Source organism: Tiliqua scincoides, chromosome 4 (genome assembly GCF_035046505.1).
Source record: "Tiliqua scincoides isolate rTilSci1 chromosome 4, rTilSci1.hap2, whole genome shotgun sequence".
Taxonomy (NCBI): Eukaryota; Metazoa; Chordata; class Lepidosauria; order Squamata; family Scincidae; genus Tiliqua; species Tiliqua scincoides.
The window spans coordinates 138,589,642-138,611,669 of record NC_089824.1 but is presented as its reverse complement, the minus strand read 5'-3'; the positions used below and the strand labels follow the sequence as shown (position 1 = coordinate 138,611,669).

Sequence of the window (22,028 nt, the reverse complement as noted above, 5' to 3'; positions counted from 1 at the left end):
AGAACCACTGGTCTATACAATTCTACATATGAGAATTTATTGGGTAAACACTTATTTGTTGTTGCTTTTGGCACTTACTGTAGGTCAAAGACATGTGTCTCAGACCAAGGTGGCCACAAAGCAAGTCCAACATTTAGCCAAGGAATTAGCAATATTTACATGTCAGGTTCGTCAGTACATTTTCAATACATGAAAGCATTTTCCATGCTTAACACTTCATCAGTTATTATTTTATTAAACCTCTCTTGCCTTTTTCCTTCCACAATGCCCAATTTAGAATTTGCAGGAGGTCTTCCATCCAGGCAGTAGTCCCACCCAGCCCCTTTTAATTTCAGCAAGGATTCTGTATGTGTCCTGAGCTTTCAGTTCAAGCCCTGGAATTCAAGCGGCATGCTTCAGTGTAGTGCACTGCCATTTCCATATTATGCCTTAATCAGAGTCATGTTCAATGGACTTTAACATGTGCATCCCATATGTATGAATATCTTGAGGAACTGAAATATACCTTCAGCAGCAGGAGCACAACTACTGTTCCTGTTGTAAGTTCTCCATCTCTGGTGTGACTGCAGAGCACTTCTAATTTTTATTTGAGAAGTTTCTTTTAGGAAAATGTAGTCATCTGAGACTCTTTAACTGTATTTTGTAAATGCAAATCACCAAGCTACAGTTAGGTTTGTTCCTGGTGTTCTGCAGGCAGAATCTTTGTCCATGAATGGGCTCATCTTCGATGGGGAGTCTTTGATGAATATAATTATGATGCATCTTTCTACATCAATGGAGAAAACAAGGTTGAAGCAACAAGGTACCCTCTTAAAATGCTTATCTTCCACTGTTACAATAAATATTTCACTGGTGGCATTCACCTTGGTTTGTCAGTTTTAATGTGATGTGAATCAATTTACAGAGAGGATTAAGCAGTAGTTTGGTAGCAGACCTATAACTTTTCACAGTTCATTTTAAGGCAGAGTTCTTAATTTCAACAGTTGTATCCTAGCCTAATCACAGTCTATTGCCACTGGGATATGAACTTGTTTAATTTTAAAAGACAACTAATAATAAAAAATTCGCTGAGATTCCCATTTTAAAAATGTATTTCTTTAGCAAATGTTTTTCATGACAGTTCTTATAAATTAATTTAGAAGGAATGATTTTCATGTTAAATACACAGGCAGCCCAAAATTAATTCCTCCTGCATTGATGCAGCTGTTCCAACAGGGCATGTGCTGCATCGCACGGAGGGGGGGGGGGTTCAGGCCTCGAGAGGTCTTTTCTGGGTAAGGGTAAGGAAACATTTGTTCCCTTGCCTGGGGTAAGCCTCTACCACCTGGTCTGTGTGGATCTGAGCCAGCCGCTTTGCAGGAAGGCAGATCAAGCCTGGGAAGGGAAATAGGATATCAGTGGCTCTGCTGCCACCGATACTGCCCCCTTCCTGGCTTCAATCTTCAGTGCTTTCCATCCTCTTTGTGGTGCTTAAGCTCAGTGCCCACTTAAGGATTGGCCTGCCCATCTCCAACCTTTACATAACTTCTTTAAATGTTGTATTCACTGTTAGTCGTATTCTAATGCTCTAATTCAGGGAGCATTAATGTTGAGAATATTGCTTGGCAAAAAGGTTTGCCAGGCTCTGGAAGGACTCTATTTTTGCAGCTATGTAGCACACTATTTTTCCACCACTATGATGTATATCCCTATTTTAGTCCCCATTACCTATACTAGACACATGTTGGTAAAATGCATTCTCATCTTTTGATGGCTATTTTTTATCCAAAACAACACACACACACATATGGTCTAATAAGCTTTTTGACTTAATGATATTCACTTCTTGTATTGTGTAGATGCTCAGCTGAGATCACTGGTAAATATGTTTTCCGAGAAAAAACAGGAACAATCAGAACATGCAAAATTGACCACCAAACTGGATTATATGAGACTGGATGTCAATTTGTGCCAGAAAGAAAGCAAAGTGCTCCAGCATCCATAATGTACATGCAAAGTCTACCTTCAGTAAGTATTTCTAAGGTCATTTGGGAGGCTGTGGTTTTTATTTCAACCTATTTTCTGTACTTCTAACCTTTCTTCCTTATTTTTTTTTTTTTTAAAAAAAGGTTACTCAGTTTTGTGACAAAAGTAGCCATAACATCCAGGCCACAAACATGCAGAACAAACTGTGCAACTACAGGAGCACCTGGGAAGTTATCATGGACTCTGCTGACTTTGCCAGTTCATCTCCCATCGCTGCCCCTCCACCTGTTCCAACTATCTTCTTGCTGCAACCACAAGAACGGGTTGTCTGTCTAGTACTTGATGTTTCTGGGAGTATGAATTCGGTAAGTCTATTTTTTCCCCCCATTTCCTACTTTCAGAGAACTGGATTTTTAAAGGTGATTGAACTAAGTCAGTAGCTGAGTCAGCATCTCGTATAATAAACGCAGAGGCTACTTTTGCTTTCCGCTTAGATATTTCAGTGGGGGTGTTTATCAAATAATGGTAATAGATTTATATTGGAGAGACTTTCTCATACTGTCTCCCCCATCCAAATTGTATTCTGCCTGTCATGGTGAAGCTTCTGATGCTGGTTGGCTGAACTGAACATTCCAGCTCTTCTGGACAAAGTAGTTAGAAAGCGTGCAGTCCAGCTTCTGTGAGGGATGGGAAAGTTGTGTGGCAGAGGTTAAGAACTTAGAGGCCCTGGGGGTAGGAGGGGAATTGTTTCTCTGCTGTCCTTTTTTGACATCCTAAATAAGATTGAGACATCACAAGGGGTGTTTTATAACAGTGGAACAGCAAAAGGTGGCAGTGTTGAAGGTCTGCTGCTGGACGCTGCTGCCCCTGCTGGAGCCAGTAAAGCAGCATGTGGGTGGAAGCGAAGTGTGAAGTGAGTGGAACACAGCAGGGAGGGGGAGGAATGGGGTGGAGATGGGGTGGGGAGGAGGGCAGATCAAGGCTGGGAAGGGGGCGGTATCAATGAAGATATTCTATCCCCCTTCTTGGCCTCAGTCTGCCTTCCTAGGTCCTCTTGGACTTGTACCAGCTATTTAGCTGGCATAGGTTCAAGTAGCCCCAGCAGGGGAGCGATGGCTTACTCCAAGGAGGACTTCACAGCCTGAAAATCCTTGCTGGATGCAGTTTGAGCCCCTTGGGTGTTGGCGTGTGGGGAGATGGGTAGTATTAAGCTGTTGGGTTTATACTGTAATTTACACCAGGTTTTACTATTATTATACTCTACTGCAGTGGTTCTCAAACTTTGAGGGAGCTTTCCTCCCTCAGTAAGTTCTTGCAGGGGAGGGGCTAGGGCAGCAACAGGGTCCCCAGGATCGCTTCACTAAGGGGAGGTGAGGGGGGGTGCTTGTGACTTACTTTGTATAATGTAGGACTGCAGCAGGCTGCAGGAGGTGTGGGGAGCCCTGAGTAGTCCTCTGCAGCGCTCCCAGATGCTTGGAACCTGCAATAGAAGCAGGCACAAAGCACTTCCATTTTGCACTTTTGCAAAGCACCTCCCTCCCCTTCCCCCACCCCTTAAAGGGACAGGGGACATGTTACACGAACTGGTGGGTCACAACTGGCTACAGTTCACAACCCACCAGTTTGAGAACCACTGCTCTATTGTTTTGTGAGCCCCCTCTAGTGTAGATATGAAGAAAGGTGGTACGTACAATTGTATCTGTAATTTTTATTATGTGGATGGTATCAACAATTTTATAAGTGTTTTTTCCCCCTCTTCTGCAGGACAATCGCATTAATCGACTGAGGGAAGCTGCAGATCTATTCCTCCTTCAGATTATTGAAATTGATTCCTGGGTTGGAATTGTCACATTTGAGAGCAGTGCAAAAATTGCAACTGGTTTGCAACACATTGTCAATTATCGTGTGCGCAAATCTCTTACAAACTATTTGCCTACCACAGCTGGTGGAGGAACTAGCATCTGTTCAGGAGTGCGTGCAGGATTTCAGGTGAAGGAGAATATTTTCCAGCAACTCTTATTTCATTTCTGATTAGACATTTTGGGTTGTATTTTGCACCATTTTGCACCATTCACTCTGTGAACTTGCCTTCACTGCATCCAACTTATGTCAAACAGTTCTTTGAAAAATATCAGAATGTGAGTTTAAAAGCTCACAAAACAGCACAGGTGCTGCTTGTTCCACATCAGAAATAGCACAGACACAACCCCAATAGGTGCCCACAATACTCATGCAATCACATATCAAGCTGTCCTTGTAACTGATGATGACTAATTTTCCCAATTGCAAATATTGCTCTTTTGAGTGCTGGGAAAAATGGTTCCCCTGTAACAGCAACAACAGCTTGCAGAAAAATTGTTTGGGCCATTCAACAACTGCATAATTGTGCATTAATTGCAAGCCACTAAGGTCATTGGTGCTCTATCCCATTAACTCCTAAGGAAATCACCAAGTACTGTCCTCCAGCTCTGAGTTAAAACATTTGCTCTCCCTACAGGTCACGTAACACAAGGAAACCATCTTTCCTGGATGAATGTTACATTGTTTCATTTAAATGCAGGAATATTTCATGTGATCCTTCAAAAGCAGGACAGGGAGTAGATATCTGCAAGACTGTCATAATTCTAGCAAAAATATCCTGCCATTTTCTCCTTTTTAATATTTTAGCTCATTATTAATATTTTATTAATATTTTAGCTCCCTTTGGCATGAAGTCCAAAAGAGCAATTGTTCCTCTGCACCCCTATATGACATCTTTTCCACTGGCTGTTGCTGGTGTCTGTTTTACATCTTTTTTACACTGTGAGCCCTTTGGGGGATAAGAGACCATTTACTGGTTTATTTAGCTATGTAAACTTCTTTGTGAAAAGTGGAATATTTATTATTATTAATAATAATAATACTACAGGATAAAGTATGCAAATACTGCGATCTGTGCATAGCATTGTTACGAATCTGAATGAAGCATGTAAAAGTGATGCCAATAGTAATTGGCACACTAGGAACAATATCAACACAATTTAATGAGTACTTTGCACAACTGGACACCCCGGCAATAACACCAGCTGAATTACCAGTTGAATTACAGAAGACTGCCATAAGATGTCCGTGTGGATGAGGATTTACCAGCTGATAAATATTATGGTTTTTGTATATACCTGGGGTCGGCAACCTGTGTTTTCAGAGCCGCATGCGGCTCTTTCAGTCCTCTGATGCAGCTCCCCAGTGGGGGCTGGAAGCGGGGCGCCTTCCCCTTGGCCTCCACGCAGCCAGCCCAGCCCCGAGGGCGCCTCACTCCACGCGATGTGCTGCGGGCGCTGGCTGCTGGTGAGTGTGGGGCGCCGCTCCTCCCTGCAAAGCTGCAGCTCCTGCCCTGCAGCTCCTGCCCTGCAAAGCACCCCCCCCCGCACGCGCAGCAGCTCCTTCCTCGGCAGGCAGGCAGGCAGGGGAAGTGGCGCTCTCCTGGACCTGCTCTCCGTGCCCCACTGCGAGCAGGTGCGGGGGGGCAGCCGGGCACCTCTTCCCTGCGCTCTTCCATTCTTCGCCCTGCAGCGGGCAGGGGGCTGAACGGAAGAGTTGAGGCTGGTCGGAGAAGTGCGGGAGATGCAGCGCTGCTGAGGCAAAGGGCAGGAAGGAGCGAGGTGAGCTGCATTCCTGTCCACACTTCCCTGGGAGGAAGCCCGGTTCACTCTGCTGGGGCTGACTTCTGAGGAGACAGGCAGAGGAGCTTGTCTACACTTCCCTGGGAGGAAGCCCGGTTCACTGTACTGGGGCTGACTTCTGAGGAGACAGGCAGAGGAGCCTGTCCACACTTCCCTGGGAGGAAGCCCCGTTCACTCTACTGGGACTGACTTCTGAGGAGACAGGCAGAGGATGTCCCCTGGTTCTGGTGTTATGTGAGAGTGTAAAGAGCATCTCTCTATCCACTCTGTCCATCCCCTGCATAATTTTGTATGTCTCAATCATGTCCCCCCTCAAGCGTCTCTTTTCTAGGCTGAAGAGGCCCAAACGCCGTAGCCTTTCCTCATAAGGAAGGTGCCCCAGCACCTACAAGGGAGCTACAAGAAGGGGCTACATTATAAAAATGGGACCTGTAAGAGGGGAGCGCATTATAAAAGTTGCATATACAAGAGGGGAGTGCACATTATAAATTGGGACATACAAGGGGGAGTAATAACTATAAATCTCTTTATTGTATTGAAAAATACTAGTCATTAGATTTTGTATTTCATTGTACCTCTTTTACATTACTGTGGAAAAGACACAAAGATGACTATTTACTGTTGGTCAGGATTTTCTGCTAGGGAGGGCACCAGCCCACGTCTTGCCTATAGCACCAAATTGACTAGGGCAGGCCCTGGGAAAATAAATTAGTATTTAATTTAAATGTATTTTATTTTAGCTCTTTCGTTTTTTATATGTAATTCTAAATTTAAGATTATGGTGATCTTGTAACATTAAAATATGTTACATATTGTTTTCTCTGTAGCAGTTCATTCATTTCAAAAATGCAACACACTATAGTTTTTTTATACATAGCATAAAGGTAAAAAAAAACTATATATGCAGTGTTATCTTCATTTTAGATGTCAAAAGGGTTTTGTGGCTCCCGAGGTTTTATTTTCTCCAGAAAACGGGTCCAAATGGCTCTTTGAATGTTTAAGGTTGCCGACCCCTGGTATATACGATCATTATCAGCTGCGTTGTCATTTTGATGTGAATAAAATAAGATAATAATAATAATAGCATTCCAAACATCCTTCTGTGACATCTACACTTCTTGCTGCTAATATTTAATCTACTCTTTAAATACAGGTATTTTTAACAAAGTATAATAGTACTGAAGGCTGTGAGATTGTGCTGTTGACAGATGGAGAAGATTCAAGCATAGGTTCTTGCTTTGCTGAAGTTGAAAGAAGCGGGTCAAAAATCCACACCATTGCCTTGGGGCCAAGCGCTGCAAAAGAACTAGAAACCTTGGCAGACATGACAGGTAAAGATGTAGGCACAATATCAAGTTTTACAAGACTCGGGTTTCCCACATGACGACAGCAGGTGCTTCACAAAATTGGAATTGGCACCAGTCTCCCTTCCAAGCTGCCATCTGCCAAATCTCCTCCTGTCTGCTCGACATGTGGAATTTTCCTTATTAGCCAGGTTCATATGTAGTATCTCTCCCTGTTATAGCAAACTTGACTCTTGCCTATAGATCAGATAGTAATCAAAATGGAACCATAAACAAACACAATCATATGCAGAAGATGTGGGCTTGAAATAGAGATGTTCGCTTACTGAAACATTATACAAGCCAAAGTGGGATGCCATTCTGCATTGGAATTTCCTGGAAGTTATTCAGATTATACCTCTTGCAAGGTCGATCCTCCATGTCAAATGCCCCATAAATAGGACAAATCTTGACTTTATGATAAATAGAATTTTCAGGTCTTAAAATGGTAGAATGCTGAGTTTTCTCTCATCTTATATATGAAGGCATCCCTGTGCTTGTATGTTTTATGTATTTATTTAACTGATTTCCATCCCACCTCCTGACCTTAGTTCACAAGAGAAATTGCAACAGCATTTTAAAATCTACACAGGGCATTATGTGTGTGTGTTGCAGTATGCATTTCCCACAGCTGCAGCTGTGATTTTCCAGCCCCATCCACAAACTTGTTGATACTACTACAGGGCACAAAACAAGCAGAGTCCAGAGATTTTACTGCAACTGATGATTTATTCTAACCATTCTTCCTATTGTGTTTCAGGAGGTTTGAAATTTGCTGCCACCGACAGATTGGACTCCAATGGCCTTATGGATATTTTCAGTAAGATTTCATCTGAAAGCGGAAATATTTCTCAACAATCTATTCAGGTCTGGATTTCAAAGATTTGGGAGCAAGTTGGGCTCCATTATTACCATCAATCATCATCCCTAAAATTGCTAGGTGTTGTACAGAAATTTTTTTTAAAAGCATTTACACTGGAAAATATATAATTTGCTTTTTGGAGCATGGCAAAAAGTATTTTAAAGAATCGTAGTGAAGTGAGAGAGTGCTAAAATGTTGTTAAGAATATTAGACAGTGTCTTTCAGCAATATCTTGTGCAGAAACCATGATTAAACAGTTATCCCTGTAGGGTAACCATGAATCGGTATAATTTTACCTGACTGTCTCTGAAACATTACATAAACCCTCTATTTATTACATTTTTTTGTATTATAGTTATATTAAAACTATTACAGTTTTTTTCTGCTATATTATGACACATTAGGATTTTCTTTTAACAGCTGGAAGGTAAAAGTCAAAGCATTGGTTCCTACAAGTCTTTGGATGGTGTTGTATCCATTGATAAATCTGTGGGAAATGATACATTCTTTGTTGTTACGTGGAGTTTGAGCACATCCCCACCAACAATTATCTTGACGGATCCAAGAGGAAAACTATACTTTCAATCAGACTTTGTAATTGACAATACGAACATGCGACTGGCTCGACTAAAGATTAATGAAACTGCAGAGGTAAGAGCTGAACATTCTTTAAACCTCTCTATGTTTAACCCTACACACACTAAGAAAGTGTCTCTGTTCATTACAGAAAGCAGGCAAGAAATGCCAGCAGAGGTTTACATCACTGCAGCTCAGGTAGTCTCATTGATTCAGCAAGTGGGGAAGAGTCATGCAGTCTCAGTAGACTCTAAGACTTGCTCAAACCCATTTCATTCTACAAATCCTGGGCTCCATTCTAATGACTCTCAATACCCCACATTAGCATTTCTTTAGCCACAGGGCATTATTAGGGCTGGTCATGCAGCTTGAGTGCCCAGATGATGCACAGCTCCTGGTTGTTAGAAGTGTGATGACCTGCTCGCATAGCCACTCCCCCTGGATCCCTGCAACCTGCTCTGATCCAGATGCTCACCTGGCAGGTGTGCAAGCTCTTCTGCAGACTCTGATGCTAATGTTTAGTTGGGAAGAGAGAGGGAGTAGGGGAAGAAACATACCTAGTCTTGCTCACAGCATCCATGAGAGACCTACACCACAATTTCCCAAACGTTTGCTAGCTGCGGGACCCATTTTTATGAAATCAATGTAGAGGCCCATTTGACTCTTACATCTCCAAATGTTTGTTGTTCAGATGCATAAGAATAAGGATGTCTCAGCCTCACTAAAGGCTACATATATGCAAGTATTCCTATCATTGCATCTCTCTGAAAAGGAAATGTTTCATCTGCCAAATATTTGCCTCTTGTGATTTTGTTCATTAACAAAATGGCATGTAACAGGCGGACTTGATAATGGAATCCACTGCAGATGCATTTAAGTGGACCTTCTTTGCATATAGCCTTTTCACAGTACTTTGAACTTTGGAGAGTTCATGCAGAATTTGGGGCAGTTATTGGCTTGAGAGCAAGCAGCACATGCAACACTGGAGAAAGTAGATAATTGGGCTATCCCAGAGCCTCGGCAGCATCTCTCTCTCTCTCTCTCTCTCTCTCTCTCTCTCTCTCTCTCATATCCTAGGTCTGCCTTTTCTCATGTTGCATTCTGACTTGAGAGGCCTCCTTCCATCTCTCCTTCCCTGATCCTCAGCAGAAGTGGTGCTGGAGGAACACAATGCGGCAAGCAGTATTAGGAAGATTGGCTCAGCGGGCAGAGCTTCAGCATGTGCTTTTCACACATTCAAAATAGCCCTCCTGCCTGCCCTGAGCCTCTTACCTTTCTGGCCTTAATGGTCTGTCCTCCCAATCTGGAAGTAACTGGCAGTGACATCATCACCAGTTACTTCTGATGGTACTTCCAATAGGCAGACCATGCAAAGTGGTACAGTGGGGGACAAACTTTGAGAATCAAAGCAATAGCTCATTTCAGAGGATGAAGAGCAAAACTACTACTGTCAACCAGGACTTGCTATGTTGGTGCCCTATTAGAAGGGAGTCAAATTATCATCTTAGGTTGTCATATGAACAGCTTGACCCTGTTACTCTCTGGTTTTGGTGTCTCTTTCAAATATAACAACAATAAAAACCTTATCAAGAACAAAGCCTTATCAAATATGATAACCAAAGGATCACATATGAATTGAAGAAAAAGAAGTTCTTAGATACTGAACATTTAATTTTTTTTCAAACACTTTGATCTGCAGGTGGGAGATTGGACTTACAAAATTCAGAATACATACACAGCGACTCAAGTTATATCGATGACGGTCACCACCCGAGCAAGATCTTTAACGGAGCCTCCAGTGACTGTGAAGACCTATATGAATAGAGACAACAATAACTATCCTAATCCAATGGTCATTTATGCAGAAGTCAGTCAAGGGTTTTTGCCTGTTCTCGAGGCAAATGTTATAGCCACAGTGGAACAGGAATCTAGACCTCCTGAAGATATTACACTTGAGGACGATGGTTTAGGTACAATTATTTTGAAGCATTTATGGCATTATGCATTTTAATATGTGCTTCTGGTCACACTTTTTAAAACTTATGGACATGTAAAGCTGTATCATCTCATCTAATTGAAAGTGTCTCTTCAGGTCTCTAGCAGAGCACTTTCCCAAAGTTGTTACTTGAGATCCTTTTTAACTGGAGATACTAGGGATGGGACCATTTACTTGCAAAGCATGTACTCTACCACTGAGCTGTGGACCACACTGAGCTAGTTGTACCCTTGAAATTCCATTGATGGTACAGGGAGTAATTCAAGCTGGGGCTTTGTAATCCAAACCACACAACTACTCTCTGTTCTCCATAATTTTTGCTTTTGCCTAGATTTTCTATATGCTGTTTGCCAATAGTAAGAAAGTTGTTAGATGTTAATTCTGAATATTTATGTGCCAAGGTGCCGATACTCTCAAGCATGATGGAATCTACTCTGGATATTTCTTATCCTTTAAAGTAAATGGTAGATACAACTTGAAAGTGCGTGTTCAAGGGGAACAGAAGACTGTCAGACGTGTCCGCAGACAGAACCGGGCTTTATATGTACCAGGTTACGTAGAAGAAGATGGTAAGGATGCATCATGAAATACCATTGCTTTCTTTACAAAGTGCAAAAAATGGGGGTACTTTAGCCAGAACATCAAGTGAAAGGGGGTCAGCCGATATCACGGGGAAGGAGTTCCACACCCGGGGAGGGGAGTTCCACACCATGGTGAAAGCTCTTCCAGTCAAATTTCAGACCTTGGTGGCACTTGCAGGAAAGCCTCCCCAGCTGACCTTAAGGGAGAGGCCATTTGATATTGGGGCAGATAATCCTTTAGGTATCCTTGACCCAAGCCATGTAGGACTTAAACATAATCACCAGCCTTGTAGAATTGCACCTGGAAAGGAACTGGTTGCCAGTGAGGTTGATATAGCAGCGGCATGAGAAACCATTGGACCAAACGTGTAGCTGCATTTTGCACCAAGTGAAGTTCTCAGACTTCAAGAGCAGCCTCATGTAGATCATGTAACTGTAATCCAGTCTTGCTATTATCAATACATTTATTACTGTAATCATGATAATGAACATCATCTGGAGGGATGCAAGCATGGCCCATGAGTAAAGAAGACTTCCTTCAAAAAATGGAACTCTTGTACATATGGGAAAGCTACAGAAGAACACAAATTCTTGAAAAAGAAATAAAAAAAATCAGGGACGCATGGTTAAAAACACCACAGCAAGCAATAACACCATTAACTACATCAGAAGTAGATAACCAGTCAAAGAGAAATTTGGACCGTTAGTTAACAACGTAGTAAAGAGGATGTTTAAAGAGAATATGAAGATCACAGAGAAATTGAATGAATTGTTTGCATCTGTCTTAACTACAGAAGTCATAGGGCAGATACAGTACGTGTTCCTGAATTGATCTTTTCAAGGAGGGAATCTGAAGGACTGAGTCTAATAGAGGTGATAAGAGACAATGTTGTAGGGTTACTGAAAATTAACAAATCCCTGCGAATCTTGGACAGTATCAACAGGCTTGTGGATAGATGCAATCCATTTGATGTACACTTTGATATTCCAAAGGTTTTATGACAAAGTCCTTCACCAAAGACTCTTGAGTAAACTTAGCAATCAGGAAATAAAACCAACATGTCCTTTTGTAGATTAATAACTGGTTAATAGAATAGGAAACACAGAATAGAAATAAATGGCAGATTTTCATAATGGAGGGAAGTGGGTCCCCCAACAATCTCTCTTGAGATGGGTGCTTTTTAATTCCTTCACAAATTCAAAAAGGACTGAAAGTTAGAACTGTGAAAAGCTGTCCCCTTTCAGGTGGTGGTGGGCTGGTGGGCTAACTGGATCAGAGGTCTAAGTAGATGGGAGGTTCTTAGCAGCAGCCCAACTCCTGGACATCCATGAGGGGAGGCAGAGGTTAATTTGGATTTGCTCAGTTGAGGGGCAGACCAATCTTATGCTTCCTGGTGCCCACTGGAGCAGCAGCACCAAAGCGGCTACCGCTGTGTCCAATGGGCACAAGGAAACTGCTGGGAGTCTCCTTGGCGGAAGGGGACCTTGTCTCTTTCCCCCAAGGAAAGCCACGGCCCTGGCAATGGGTCTCCATGTCTGCACTGGCTATTTTTCCGGCTCAGATGCAAGAGCCTTTGTGTTGGGCTCCACCAGTTCCTCTCCTGCCCTGCCCTCATTCCACCCTCCCCCTGCCCCAGAGACTGCACTGCCACCAGGCTGTTTCACTTACCCCTGGCAGTGGCAAGTCCTTCTCCTGCTAGCCTTGGGTCCAGCACCTGATGACCCAGGTGGTGTAAGCATGCTTTATGGCACGCTTATGACACCCAGCTCTGGTGCTAGGCTTCTGTGCTGGTACTGGGAGACTATAGGATTGAACCGACATTGTTTCCTAATATAGTGAAAATGTTTCAGGGGGAAAAAAAGTAATTTGTATATTAATTTTCAACTGATTACTACACATCTATAAAGTAACGGCTGTGAAACAACTGAAGAGACGAAAAGTGAGATATGGAAAAGAAATATATATGGATACCGTCTGCATAAAAATCCTACTATAAATCCAATAAGGAAATGAGTGAGCCAATGAGTGAGAGTACAGACATGCCCCGGTTTCTGCAGGGGTTCTCCTAATCAGAGGTGTAGCTAGGTCATTTGACACCCAGGGCCCATAAATTTTTGTCACCCCATACGACTTAATTAATTGATTATTAATGATTAATTGTATAATTAATTAATTAATTAATTCACATTTTAATACCACTCTTCCTCTAAGCAGCTCAGGGTGGTGTACATGGTTCCTCTCCTTATTTTGTCCTCACAACAACCCTGTGAGGTAGGTGAGACAGAGATAGTAATAGTCATGACATGAAATTAATAATAATAATGACCAGAAAATAAATGCAGTGAGTATTTCCCCACAAGCAATGGATGAAATTCTGCATCAAATGGTATATAGCATGATGGTATTATTCCTAGGGCCTCTTCAGCCTAGAAAAGAGACGCTTGAGGGGGGACATGATTGAGACATACAAAATTATGCAGGGAATGGACAGAGTGGATAGGGAAATGCTCTTTACACTCTCACATAATACCAGAACCAGGGGACATCCACTAAAATTGAGTGTTGGGCGGGTTAGGACAGACAGAAGAAAATATTTCTTTACTCAGCGTGTGGTCGGTCTGTGGAACTCCTTGCCACAGGATGTGGTGCTGGCGTCTAGCCTAGACGCCTTTAAAAAGGGATTGGACAAGTTTCTGGAGGAAAAATCCATTATGGGGTACAAGCCATGATGTGTATGCGCAACCTCCTGATTTTAGAAATGGGTTATGTCAGAATGCCAGATGCAAGGGAGGGCACCAGGATGAGGTCTCTTGTTATCTGGTGTGCTCCCTGGGGCATTTGGTGGGCCGCTGTGAGATATAGGAAGCTGGACTAGATGGGCCTGTGGCCTGATCCAGTGGGGCTGTTCTTATGTTCTTATGTTCTAAAAGCTATGATTTCCAGAATTTTGGTCACTAGGATGTCACCCCCCCCCCCCAGATGTCTCATTGGCCTGTTTTGAGTTAAGGCAGTGGTTCTCAAACTTTTAACACTGGGACCAACTTTGTAGAATGACGATCTGTCCAGGACCCACTGGAAGTGATGTCATGGCTGGAAGTGACATCATCAAGCAAAATAAAAAATAATAATGAATTAAAAAAAAAACCAGGTAATTAAATAAGGGGAAGCCAGCCCTGTTTCACCAAGTGAATTTTCTCTGTAACCTGTCTGCAATAACACATTGCCCCCCCAAAAAATCAGTGAGATTTTAGCCGTCCCCAGTGCCCACTTTACCAGCTCAAGTCTCTGTCTTATTTGGGGGGGGGGGGTGCTGCCTTCTGGAGCAATTGTTGAGCTCCACTTTCCTCAGATTGGGACCATGCAGCTAGCCTTGCATTCCCCTTTGCCTGAGTTGACCAGCAGCCAAGGCACATTTGCTTACTGGTGAATAAACATGACGCGTGGCTTACTTTTGCTTTCCGTAGGGCTCAAAACATTTGTGTGCTTGGAGGGAGGGACCTCCTTCTTGGGTGTTTTTTGGGGGCTGTTTTCATTGGATTGGAACCATACTGGTGTTTTTGGATTCCTCTCCGCCTGCCCTTTCTGATGCACTAAGGCAAGTTCACCTACTTGCGAGAAAACACACGATATGGTTTAGTTTCATTTTCCATAGGGCTCCATGCATTTTTTTTGTATTTGATTTTTGGGCCATACCTTTTGATGGAAAGGAGATATTTCACTCTGGGTTTTTCCATTGAATTCCACTGGAAAGTCCGCATCCAACGGTATATAGCATGATAGGGTTATTTGTAACCTCAGCAATGTTAGCGATGTTGGTTCATTTGTGGTGTCACCCCCCCCCCCAGGCTGGTACCTGGGGTGGACTGCCCCCCGCCCCTCGCTAGCTATGCCACTGCTCCTAAAGCCTTCCAAAGGCATAAAAACACCACTTTTGGTTTTATGAAAAATCGGAAGTGAATTTTGTTTGGCCGAAACAGCAGCCTTTCCGGTCCTGCAGGGGGTGCAGCCCTCCTGCATCCATGGTTAACTAAAACCACAGATAAGGGATCCAAAGATATGGTACCTGCCTGTATATGCAGGAAACATATGTGTACAGATGGGGCCTCCATCTTCACAGATTATTCATTAGTGGATCTGGCTCAACACGGTTCGTTCCCCCCCCAACCCATGCAGAGCCAGACTTGGCCCTACTTGAGCCCTCCAGAGGCGACCGGGCTTTCTGAAGCTCTGAGAGGCAGCATGCGCTTACACCTCTATGGGCTTCAGAATGGCCTTTTTGGCCAAAAAAAAGAAAAAAAAAGAAAAAAAGGAGAAAAAAAAGCTACTTAGAATGCCTCATATGGTATTAAAATGTCGCTTTTGGTTTTTTGTCAAAGAGGCCCTTCTGAAGCCTGCAGAGGTGTGGGCATGCACTGCCTCAATGGGCTTTGGTGGACTTCAGAAAGCGCTCCAGAGTCGACCAGAGCACAGCTCCAGTCGCCTCTGGAGGGCTCAGGTGAGGCCAATCACAGATTTGTTAACGCAAAATTCAGCATCCACGGGGAGTCCGAGGATAGATCCCCTGCTGAATATCAAGGCCCCACCTGTATTGTAAGTGAATAAGGAAAACAATTTATATTTCTAAAATGATCTTCATAGTATATTTCAGCAGAGAAATGGAATCAAATTGGTTATCAAAATAACTGATTGAGCAATTTTGTTGATCAATTTTGTTGCATAATGCAGTGGTCTCCAACCATTTTCATGCCACAACTCCAATCAATAAATCAATAAAGTATGAGACTGGGGACCCACTGCCAATCCAATCCATCGCCATCCACCCCTACCCCGTCTGCCTCATTTCCCCTCTCTTGTGTCTTCACAACAACCCTGTGAGGTAGGAGCCTGAGCAGAGCTGGCCTTAGGAGCTGTGGGGCATGACAGAAAAAAGAGGCTGTGCAGGATTATATCAACAAATCAGCTTTGATAAGGCAGTACCATTATTCGATTGGATACAAGCCCTTTCTTGTACAGGTTTTGAAAATTGCCACGGCCCGCAAAATGAAGCTTTGTGACCCCATTGGGGTCCCGACTCACAGGTTGAAGAACACTGGCATAATGAGATGCAACTTATTTGCATCTTTTTTTTTTTCCAGGTGTAATAAATATGAATCCAACAAGACCTGAACCGAGTGAGGATGAACTCCAAGCAAACCCAGGCAATTTCAGCAGAGTTGCATCAGGAGGTTCTTTTCTAGTGGCAGATGTTCCATCAGGAACCCCTCCAGATGTCTTTCCACCCAGTAAAATCACTGACCTTGAGGTAGTACCGATTGATGATGCCGAAGCATTCCATTTGTCATGGACAGCTCCTGGGAATGACTATGATGTGGGGACAGGTGAGTGTGAAATTCTGCTTTAAGCAGAAACTTCTTTTATTTATTTATAAAGATTTATATCTCACTTTCTAGAAGATGTGGGGCAGGTAACAATTAAAATGCAAAACATTTTAATAAAGACAAAACCCAGAAAAGGAGGAATCAGCATTTAATAAAAAACAACCACAATGAAATGGAATAAAATGTTTGGCCCAATCCTATTCAGCCAGTGTCCCACGGTTTCTTCCAGTGCACGCTGTTGTAAAAACACCATAAAATGCTTTTCAACAGCCAACTAGTGCTGACCAGTGCTAGCCATCCTTAGGATTGGGCTGTTAACCATTTTTTTTCCAGTAGTGAATTTGAGACCGGAGAATATGAAGATTCAAATCCATTGAAAGGGATCTTTGACATTACTAGTCTTCACATCTATATCCTAATATACATGATATGTTGACAGGGTCCAGGCAGATGGAACTTTGCTCCCCAGAGTTAAAGCAACTTCAGTGATTCCTAATTCTACTCCAACAACCTTTATTGGCATCATACATAATAAATACATGATCATAAATATAACCCACAAATAAAATAAACACAGAAGTTACCGCATGGGAAATGCTCACACAAACATGCCAGTCAGGGCTGCCTTGGGCTGTTAGAAATTAAAACTTTTACAAGAAACTCGGCAACAAGCATAGTCGTTTCTTGCGAAAAGTCATGTAGAAGAAACGCTGCAAACAGATGGGGGGGCCAGAATAGCTGGAGAGAACAGGGTTCAGAATAGAGCGGTGGAGCTTGCTAAACGCAGGGCAAACACAAAGAAGGTGAGTGACAGAGTCAGGCTCAATGCCACAGTGATTGCAACACCTTTGGTCAAAAGGTATCCGAGAATAACGACCGTTCAGCACTGCAGAAGGGAAAACATTTAACTGGGTTACCATAAAAACCCTCCTCTCAAGGGGATTCGTAAGGGACTGGAAATAAGAATAGCGGGTGGCAAAAGAGGGGAAAATTCCATAATAGATAGGAGAGCATACCCGATTCGAATTAGAAGATAACCATGAATATTCAGACTCACAAAGTCTTTCATAAATAAGGGATAGCGCCTGATTAAAATTACTGTTAAAAAGAGAGTCTAAAAGAATGCCAATAGAAGCTAATTTAGATATACAGAGCGAAGACCAGAAAGATTGAAAAGAGTCTTTAAGAAAATGAACAAGAAGAGAGTCAGGATCAGTCTTAAAAAAAAGACGTAACCAAAATTTAAAAGTAAATTTCCAGGCCATAGTTGAAGGGAGATGGATGCCCAACTCAAAAGACAGGGTGGACAATTTAATATAATTGGGGACCCCAAGGATCCGTCTATAAAAGGAGGCGGCCAACTGATCAACTTTGTTAGATAAGGCATGAATCCAAATAGGAACTCCGTAAAGCAGGCGACTAACCATTTTAGTATTAAAAACATGAAGCGCAGCCGGGACATACTGATTCCCAGCAGTATGGTGGAATTTGGTTATCGCCCCGATTAGATGTGAGGAAGAGGCTATCACAGAGTTCCTATGAAAAGACCACTTAAGTTGGTAATGTAGAAAAATGCCAAGGTATTTAAAGGTTTTGACTTGTTCAATAGGCCGGTTATTGATTGCCCAATGAAGAGGCCTCCAGGATTTGGAAAAAACCAAAATTTTGGTTTGGATGGAAAAATTTTTCCTATTTGGATAGAAAAATTTTGGTTTTTTCCTCATCTATCTATAAATGATTCCTAATTCATTTCCAGGTCCTATTCACAGTGGTGTTCATTACCTTAAAGCCCTAAACAATTTAAGACCAGGTTCCTCAAGGGCTGCCTTTTTCCATATCCTGCCAAGGTATTAAAATTAGCTTCAGAGGCCTTGCCCTGAGTTCCTATGACTTCTGAATGCCATCACTGGGGATCTGTGGAGGACCTTTTCTGAGGTGGACTCCATTTGTGGTGTGTTCTCCCTAGAGAGGAATGCTGGTATTCATATTCATATTCATTCACCCTATATTCATTTTAGCATTTGAAATCTTTTATTTGTCCTGTCATTTCAGTGTACTGCATTTATTGGCTACTGGCTGAGGGCCCAATCCTATCCAATTTTCCCGTACCGGTGCTGCTATGCCAATGGGGTATGCACTGCTTCCTGTGCTGGGGTGGCAATCACAGAGGCCTCCTCAAGGTTTGGGAACACTTGTTCCCTTACCTTGGGGCTGCATTGTAGCTGCTCCAGTGCTGGAAAGTTGGATAGGATTGGGCTCTGAGTCTGAATGCTCCTACTGAGTCAGTCTCTCTTTAAATAACCATATTGTTATTTGTTTGAACATTGCTAGCCCTGATGTTTTGCCATTGTTTACCTGAAGAGCAAGTTAAAAAATCCTGTTACAATACTCTTTATTTTGCAGCTGAAAGATATGAAATAAAAATGAGCAAAAATCCCTTGGAATTAAGAAATGCTACCTTTCAGAGTGCCATTTCTGTGAACACTTCAGGTCTGACACCTGCTCCTGCTGGGACCAAACAATCCTTTCAGTTTAAGCCTGAAAACTTCACAAAGGAAAATGACACCATGATCTACTTTGCAATTCGTGCCATTGATAACAGTAACAATGTGGGAGAAGTGTCCTATATCGCAACAGCAGTTTTGCGCAAGTCACCATTGCCTACAACTCTTCCACTTAGTACAACTGCCACAAGACAGTCTGACTTAGAAGCCACGTTTACCACTGTTTCTCATAATGAAACTAGTTTAACTCCTCGCCCTAGTGCTCATTCTAATTTGAAAACCACATTTTCCACTGTTTCTCATAATGAAAGCAACAGTGGTATAAATACTGCTTGTGCATGCATGTGCATGCTTGTGCATGCGCTTGTGCTATTATTATTAATGCCATTGTAAGCATAACAGTATGTGTTGTACATAAGTAAAAGCAACAAAAGTCCAGAGTCTGAAATGTAAGAAGTTCTTATCTTTTAAGATCTTATAAGCTGGGATTCCTAAATTATACAATAGGGAGAGAAAAGTATACAATTTAGCTACATGAACTTTAAACCTCTTTCTCTTTCAGGGCAGTTTTTGTTTACGGTTTTCACATATTGTAAATGGTAACATACTGTGCATACATAGATATTGTCAATATAATCAATAAAACTAGAGATTTTGTGTCGGTTTTAAATATAACTAGATATGAATATTCTCTGTAATAAAATTGAAACCCACATTATACTGTTGCTGTACATTTCTATTTTCCACATCACGAGAGGAAAGCAAGGAGTGTTCACACAGGCACACCTGTCATGAACAGATTAAAACTAGGCCTAAGTCTGTAGCAATCTGGGGGTTTCAGCTGCCTTTCTACAGCTGGTGGGAAAGGAAGCAACTAGTTGGAGAAAGGAATATATTATCTGTTCTTCAATGGCCAGGGTAGCCAATCACAGAGTGAAGTGCTTCTTGCTGGAGAGAACATGCTTATCAAGGAAAATTCTCTTCAGCTGTGTAATTAATGGGGGGGAAAGAGAAAACAACCACTGTTAAGAGCCAGCCTCTTGTAGAAATTTTGGGCCATCTTGTAATCTGGTTGGCTAGTACAGGTGTCTACAACATAAGGAGATGAAGAGAGACCCTCAAGCGGGGTGGCTGCTGTGAGTCTTGAGAGCAGCCCTGCCTGCTGTTTGTGTCTTTGGCTTTGTCCCTCATGGGTGCCTGGCCTGACAGGAAGCTTTAAATCTGTTGTCTCCAGTGGTTGGAGGACCCAGATGAGAGATAGGTATGTAGTCATTATAGTCAGAAAGCTAGCTTTGTAAGAACTGATGTGTTTCTGGAAATCTGTCTCTCTTGAAATTGCTGCCTTGATTTAAGTATGTGTAACCTTAACTTTAACCATGATGGTTGCAAGCTTCTCAGGGTTAAAGATAACTTTAAAGACCCACTTCTGAGTCTATCAATGCATTCTGGGATGACAATGAAGAAGCAAGAAACCTGGAAGTGGGTCTTTAAAGCTATTTTTCCATTGATTTGGTATCTACCAATTTTTTTTAAATCCATTGGGGGTTCCAGAACAGAACCCCAGTGGATAATGAGGCATGACCTACACTGTGAAAAACAAATTTATTACAAAATAAATTTGGGTACCTCAATCTCAGCCCATCCAGGGCTGCATTTCCATGACAGCTTTATTCAACTTCCAATGCACTTCTATTACCCCAATGCATTCTGGAGAGTGTAGTTTGTTAAGGGTAGCTTTAACAGCTCTAGGATTCCTTAACAAACTACAGCCTGCCTGCCCCCATGCACTGGGGGAATAGAAGTGAATTGAAAATGAATTAAAGGTGTAGCAGAAATGCAGCCCAGGTCTTCTCCAAAAACACCAACGTGAATTACAGATTACCCCTTATTTGAACATCCAAAATCCAGACTATTCTGAAATCCAGATATTTGTTCCAGGACTTTAAAAAAACTTTCTGTATTGTGAACACTAGAAGCTCTTGTGTTCATTCCCATGTACAGTGCAGGCACAGGCTGCAAGTTCTATTCTCTACTCTGTGTTGTGTACCTGTACAGACATTGTTGAAAAACATCTGCCAACAAACATCCGTTTGGGTAGCAGTGAAAAGAGCAAGAAGAGGCAGTTCTCATTATATTTATGCAAGTATTCCGAAACCCAAACACCTTCCTGTCCCAAGCAGTCCAGATAAGGGATAATCAACCTGTAGTAAAATTCAAACATGAGAAAGTGAAACTTAAACCTTCAGATGACAAAACCTGTTAATAATAATAATAATAATAAACTACTAGGCCCCAGTAGTAAGTCACCCAGTTCGCAGAATTCCCAGGCCCAACAGTTAGCTCCACTCCTTCTTCTAGTTTAGTGCATGTGTAGAGCCCCTGACCTTGGATCAAGTGTACCTGTGTTTTCACATTGTTTGAAGGTGAAATTAATAGTATGGGGTACAGATATGAGTATGGACACAGAAGAGAAAAGAAAAAACGAGGGAAAAATTAAAAAAAGCCAGGCAAGTTTATTTCATCTGGACTTTGTTTTCAAAATCATCATTGCACAGTAATGAGGGAGATAGTGAAAGGCAGTTCTTGGATACCACTGCATTATTATTAGAACAACAAGCAAATGAGGAAGACTTTACTGAGGAAGAGGAAAAGAAATGCAGTAGCACTTCTCAAAGTAAGGAAATTATCCCATTTGGATAAATGTTTTTATTTAGTTCCAATCTTGCTCATGCTAGGTTAAAACTGTAAATTAAAAACTTGTTTTAAAAATGTAGTAGTAACATCTGTAGGAAAACATCTGTAAGGGTCCAATTAGGTATCTTTTCCTGGGTTGAATGCTGAGAAGGTCTCTGTGACTGCCCTCACCATCACAGATGCAGCATGCACCCCAGTGGCACAACTGCATCAGTGCTGGAAAATGGGATTGCATTGGGCCCTGTGTTTTTACTGATGACTAGTTAGTATTTACCAATCACTCTTTATTTTGGAGCTGGCAAAAGGCTACAGGTCCAACCTATTTACACAGGAATTTTTTATACACGGATTTGACTTAACATGATTGGCCCCTGCAAATGAGAAGGAATGTGCTGATAATTGGAGAAGGGGAAAAATGCATCCCTTTAAAATCCGTTTAAAAAAATGGAACAGTCCTTTAACAATA

At 42.2% G+C, this 22,028-nt stretch overlaps 1 protein-coding gene across 1 annotated transcript in view; it reads left to right on the top strand.

Annotated features, from left to right (window-relative positions):
* The window catches only part of LOC136648461 (calcium-activated chloride channel regulator 1-like), a 28,550-nt gene extending 7,185 nt beyond the window's left edge, over positions 1-21,365 (top strand). Inside the window, exons 4-15 of the mRNA XM_066624574.1 lie at positions 694-802; positions 1,839-2,007; positions 2,109-2,330; positions 3,730-3,954; positions 6,781-6,958; positions 7,731-7,837; positions 8,253-8,483; positions 10,108-10,378; positions 10,806-10,973; positions 16,122-16,364; positions 18,768-19,187; positions 21,292-21,365. Coding sequence (XP_066480671.1) covers positions 694-802; positions 1,839-2,007; positions 2,109-2,330; positions 3,730-3,954; positions 6,781-6,958; positions 7,731-7,837; positions 8,253-8,483; positions 10,108-10,378; positions 10,806-10,973; positions 16,122-16,364; positions 18,768-19,187; positions 21,292-21,365 — 2,417 coding nt within the window. The remainder of the gene's footprint in view (positions 1-693; positions 803-1,838; positions 2,008-2,108; positions 2,331-3,729; positions 3,955-6,780; positions 6,959-7,730; positions 7,838-8,252; positions 8,484-10,107; positions 10,379-10,805; positions 10,974-16,121; positions 16,365-18,767; positions 19,188-21,291) is intronic.
* The last annotated feature ends 663 nt before the right edge of the window (positions 21,366-22,028 follow it).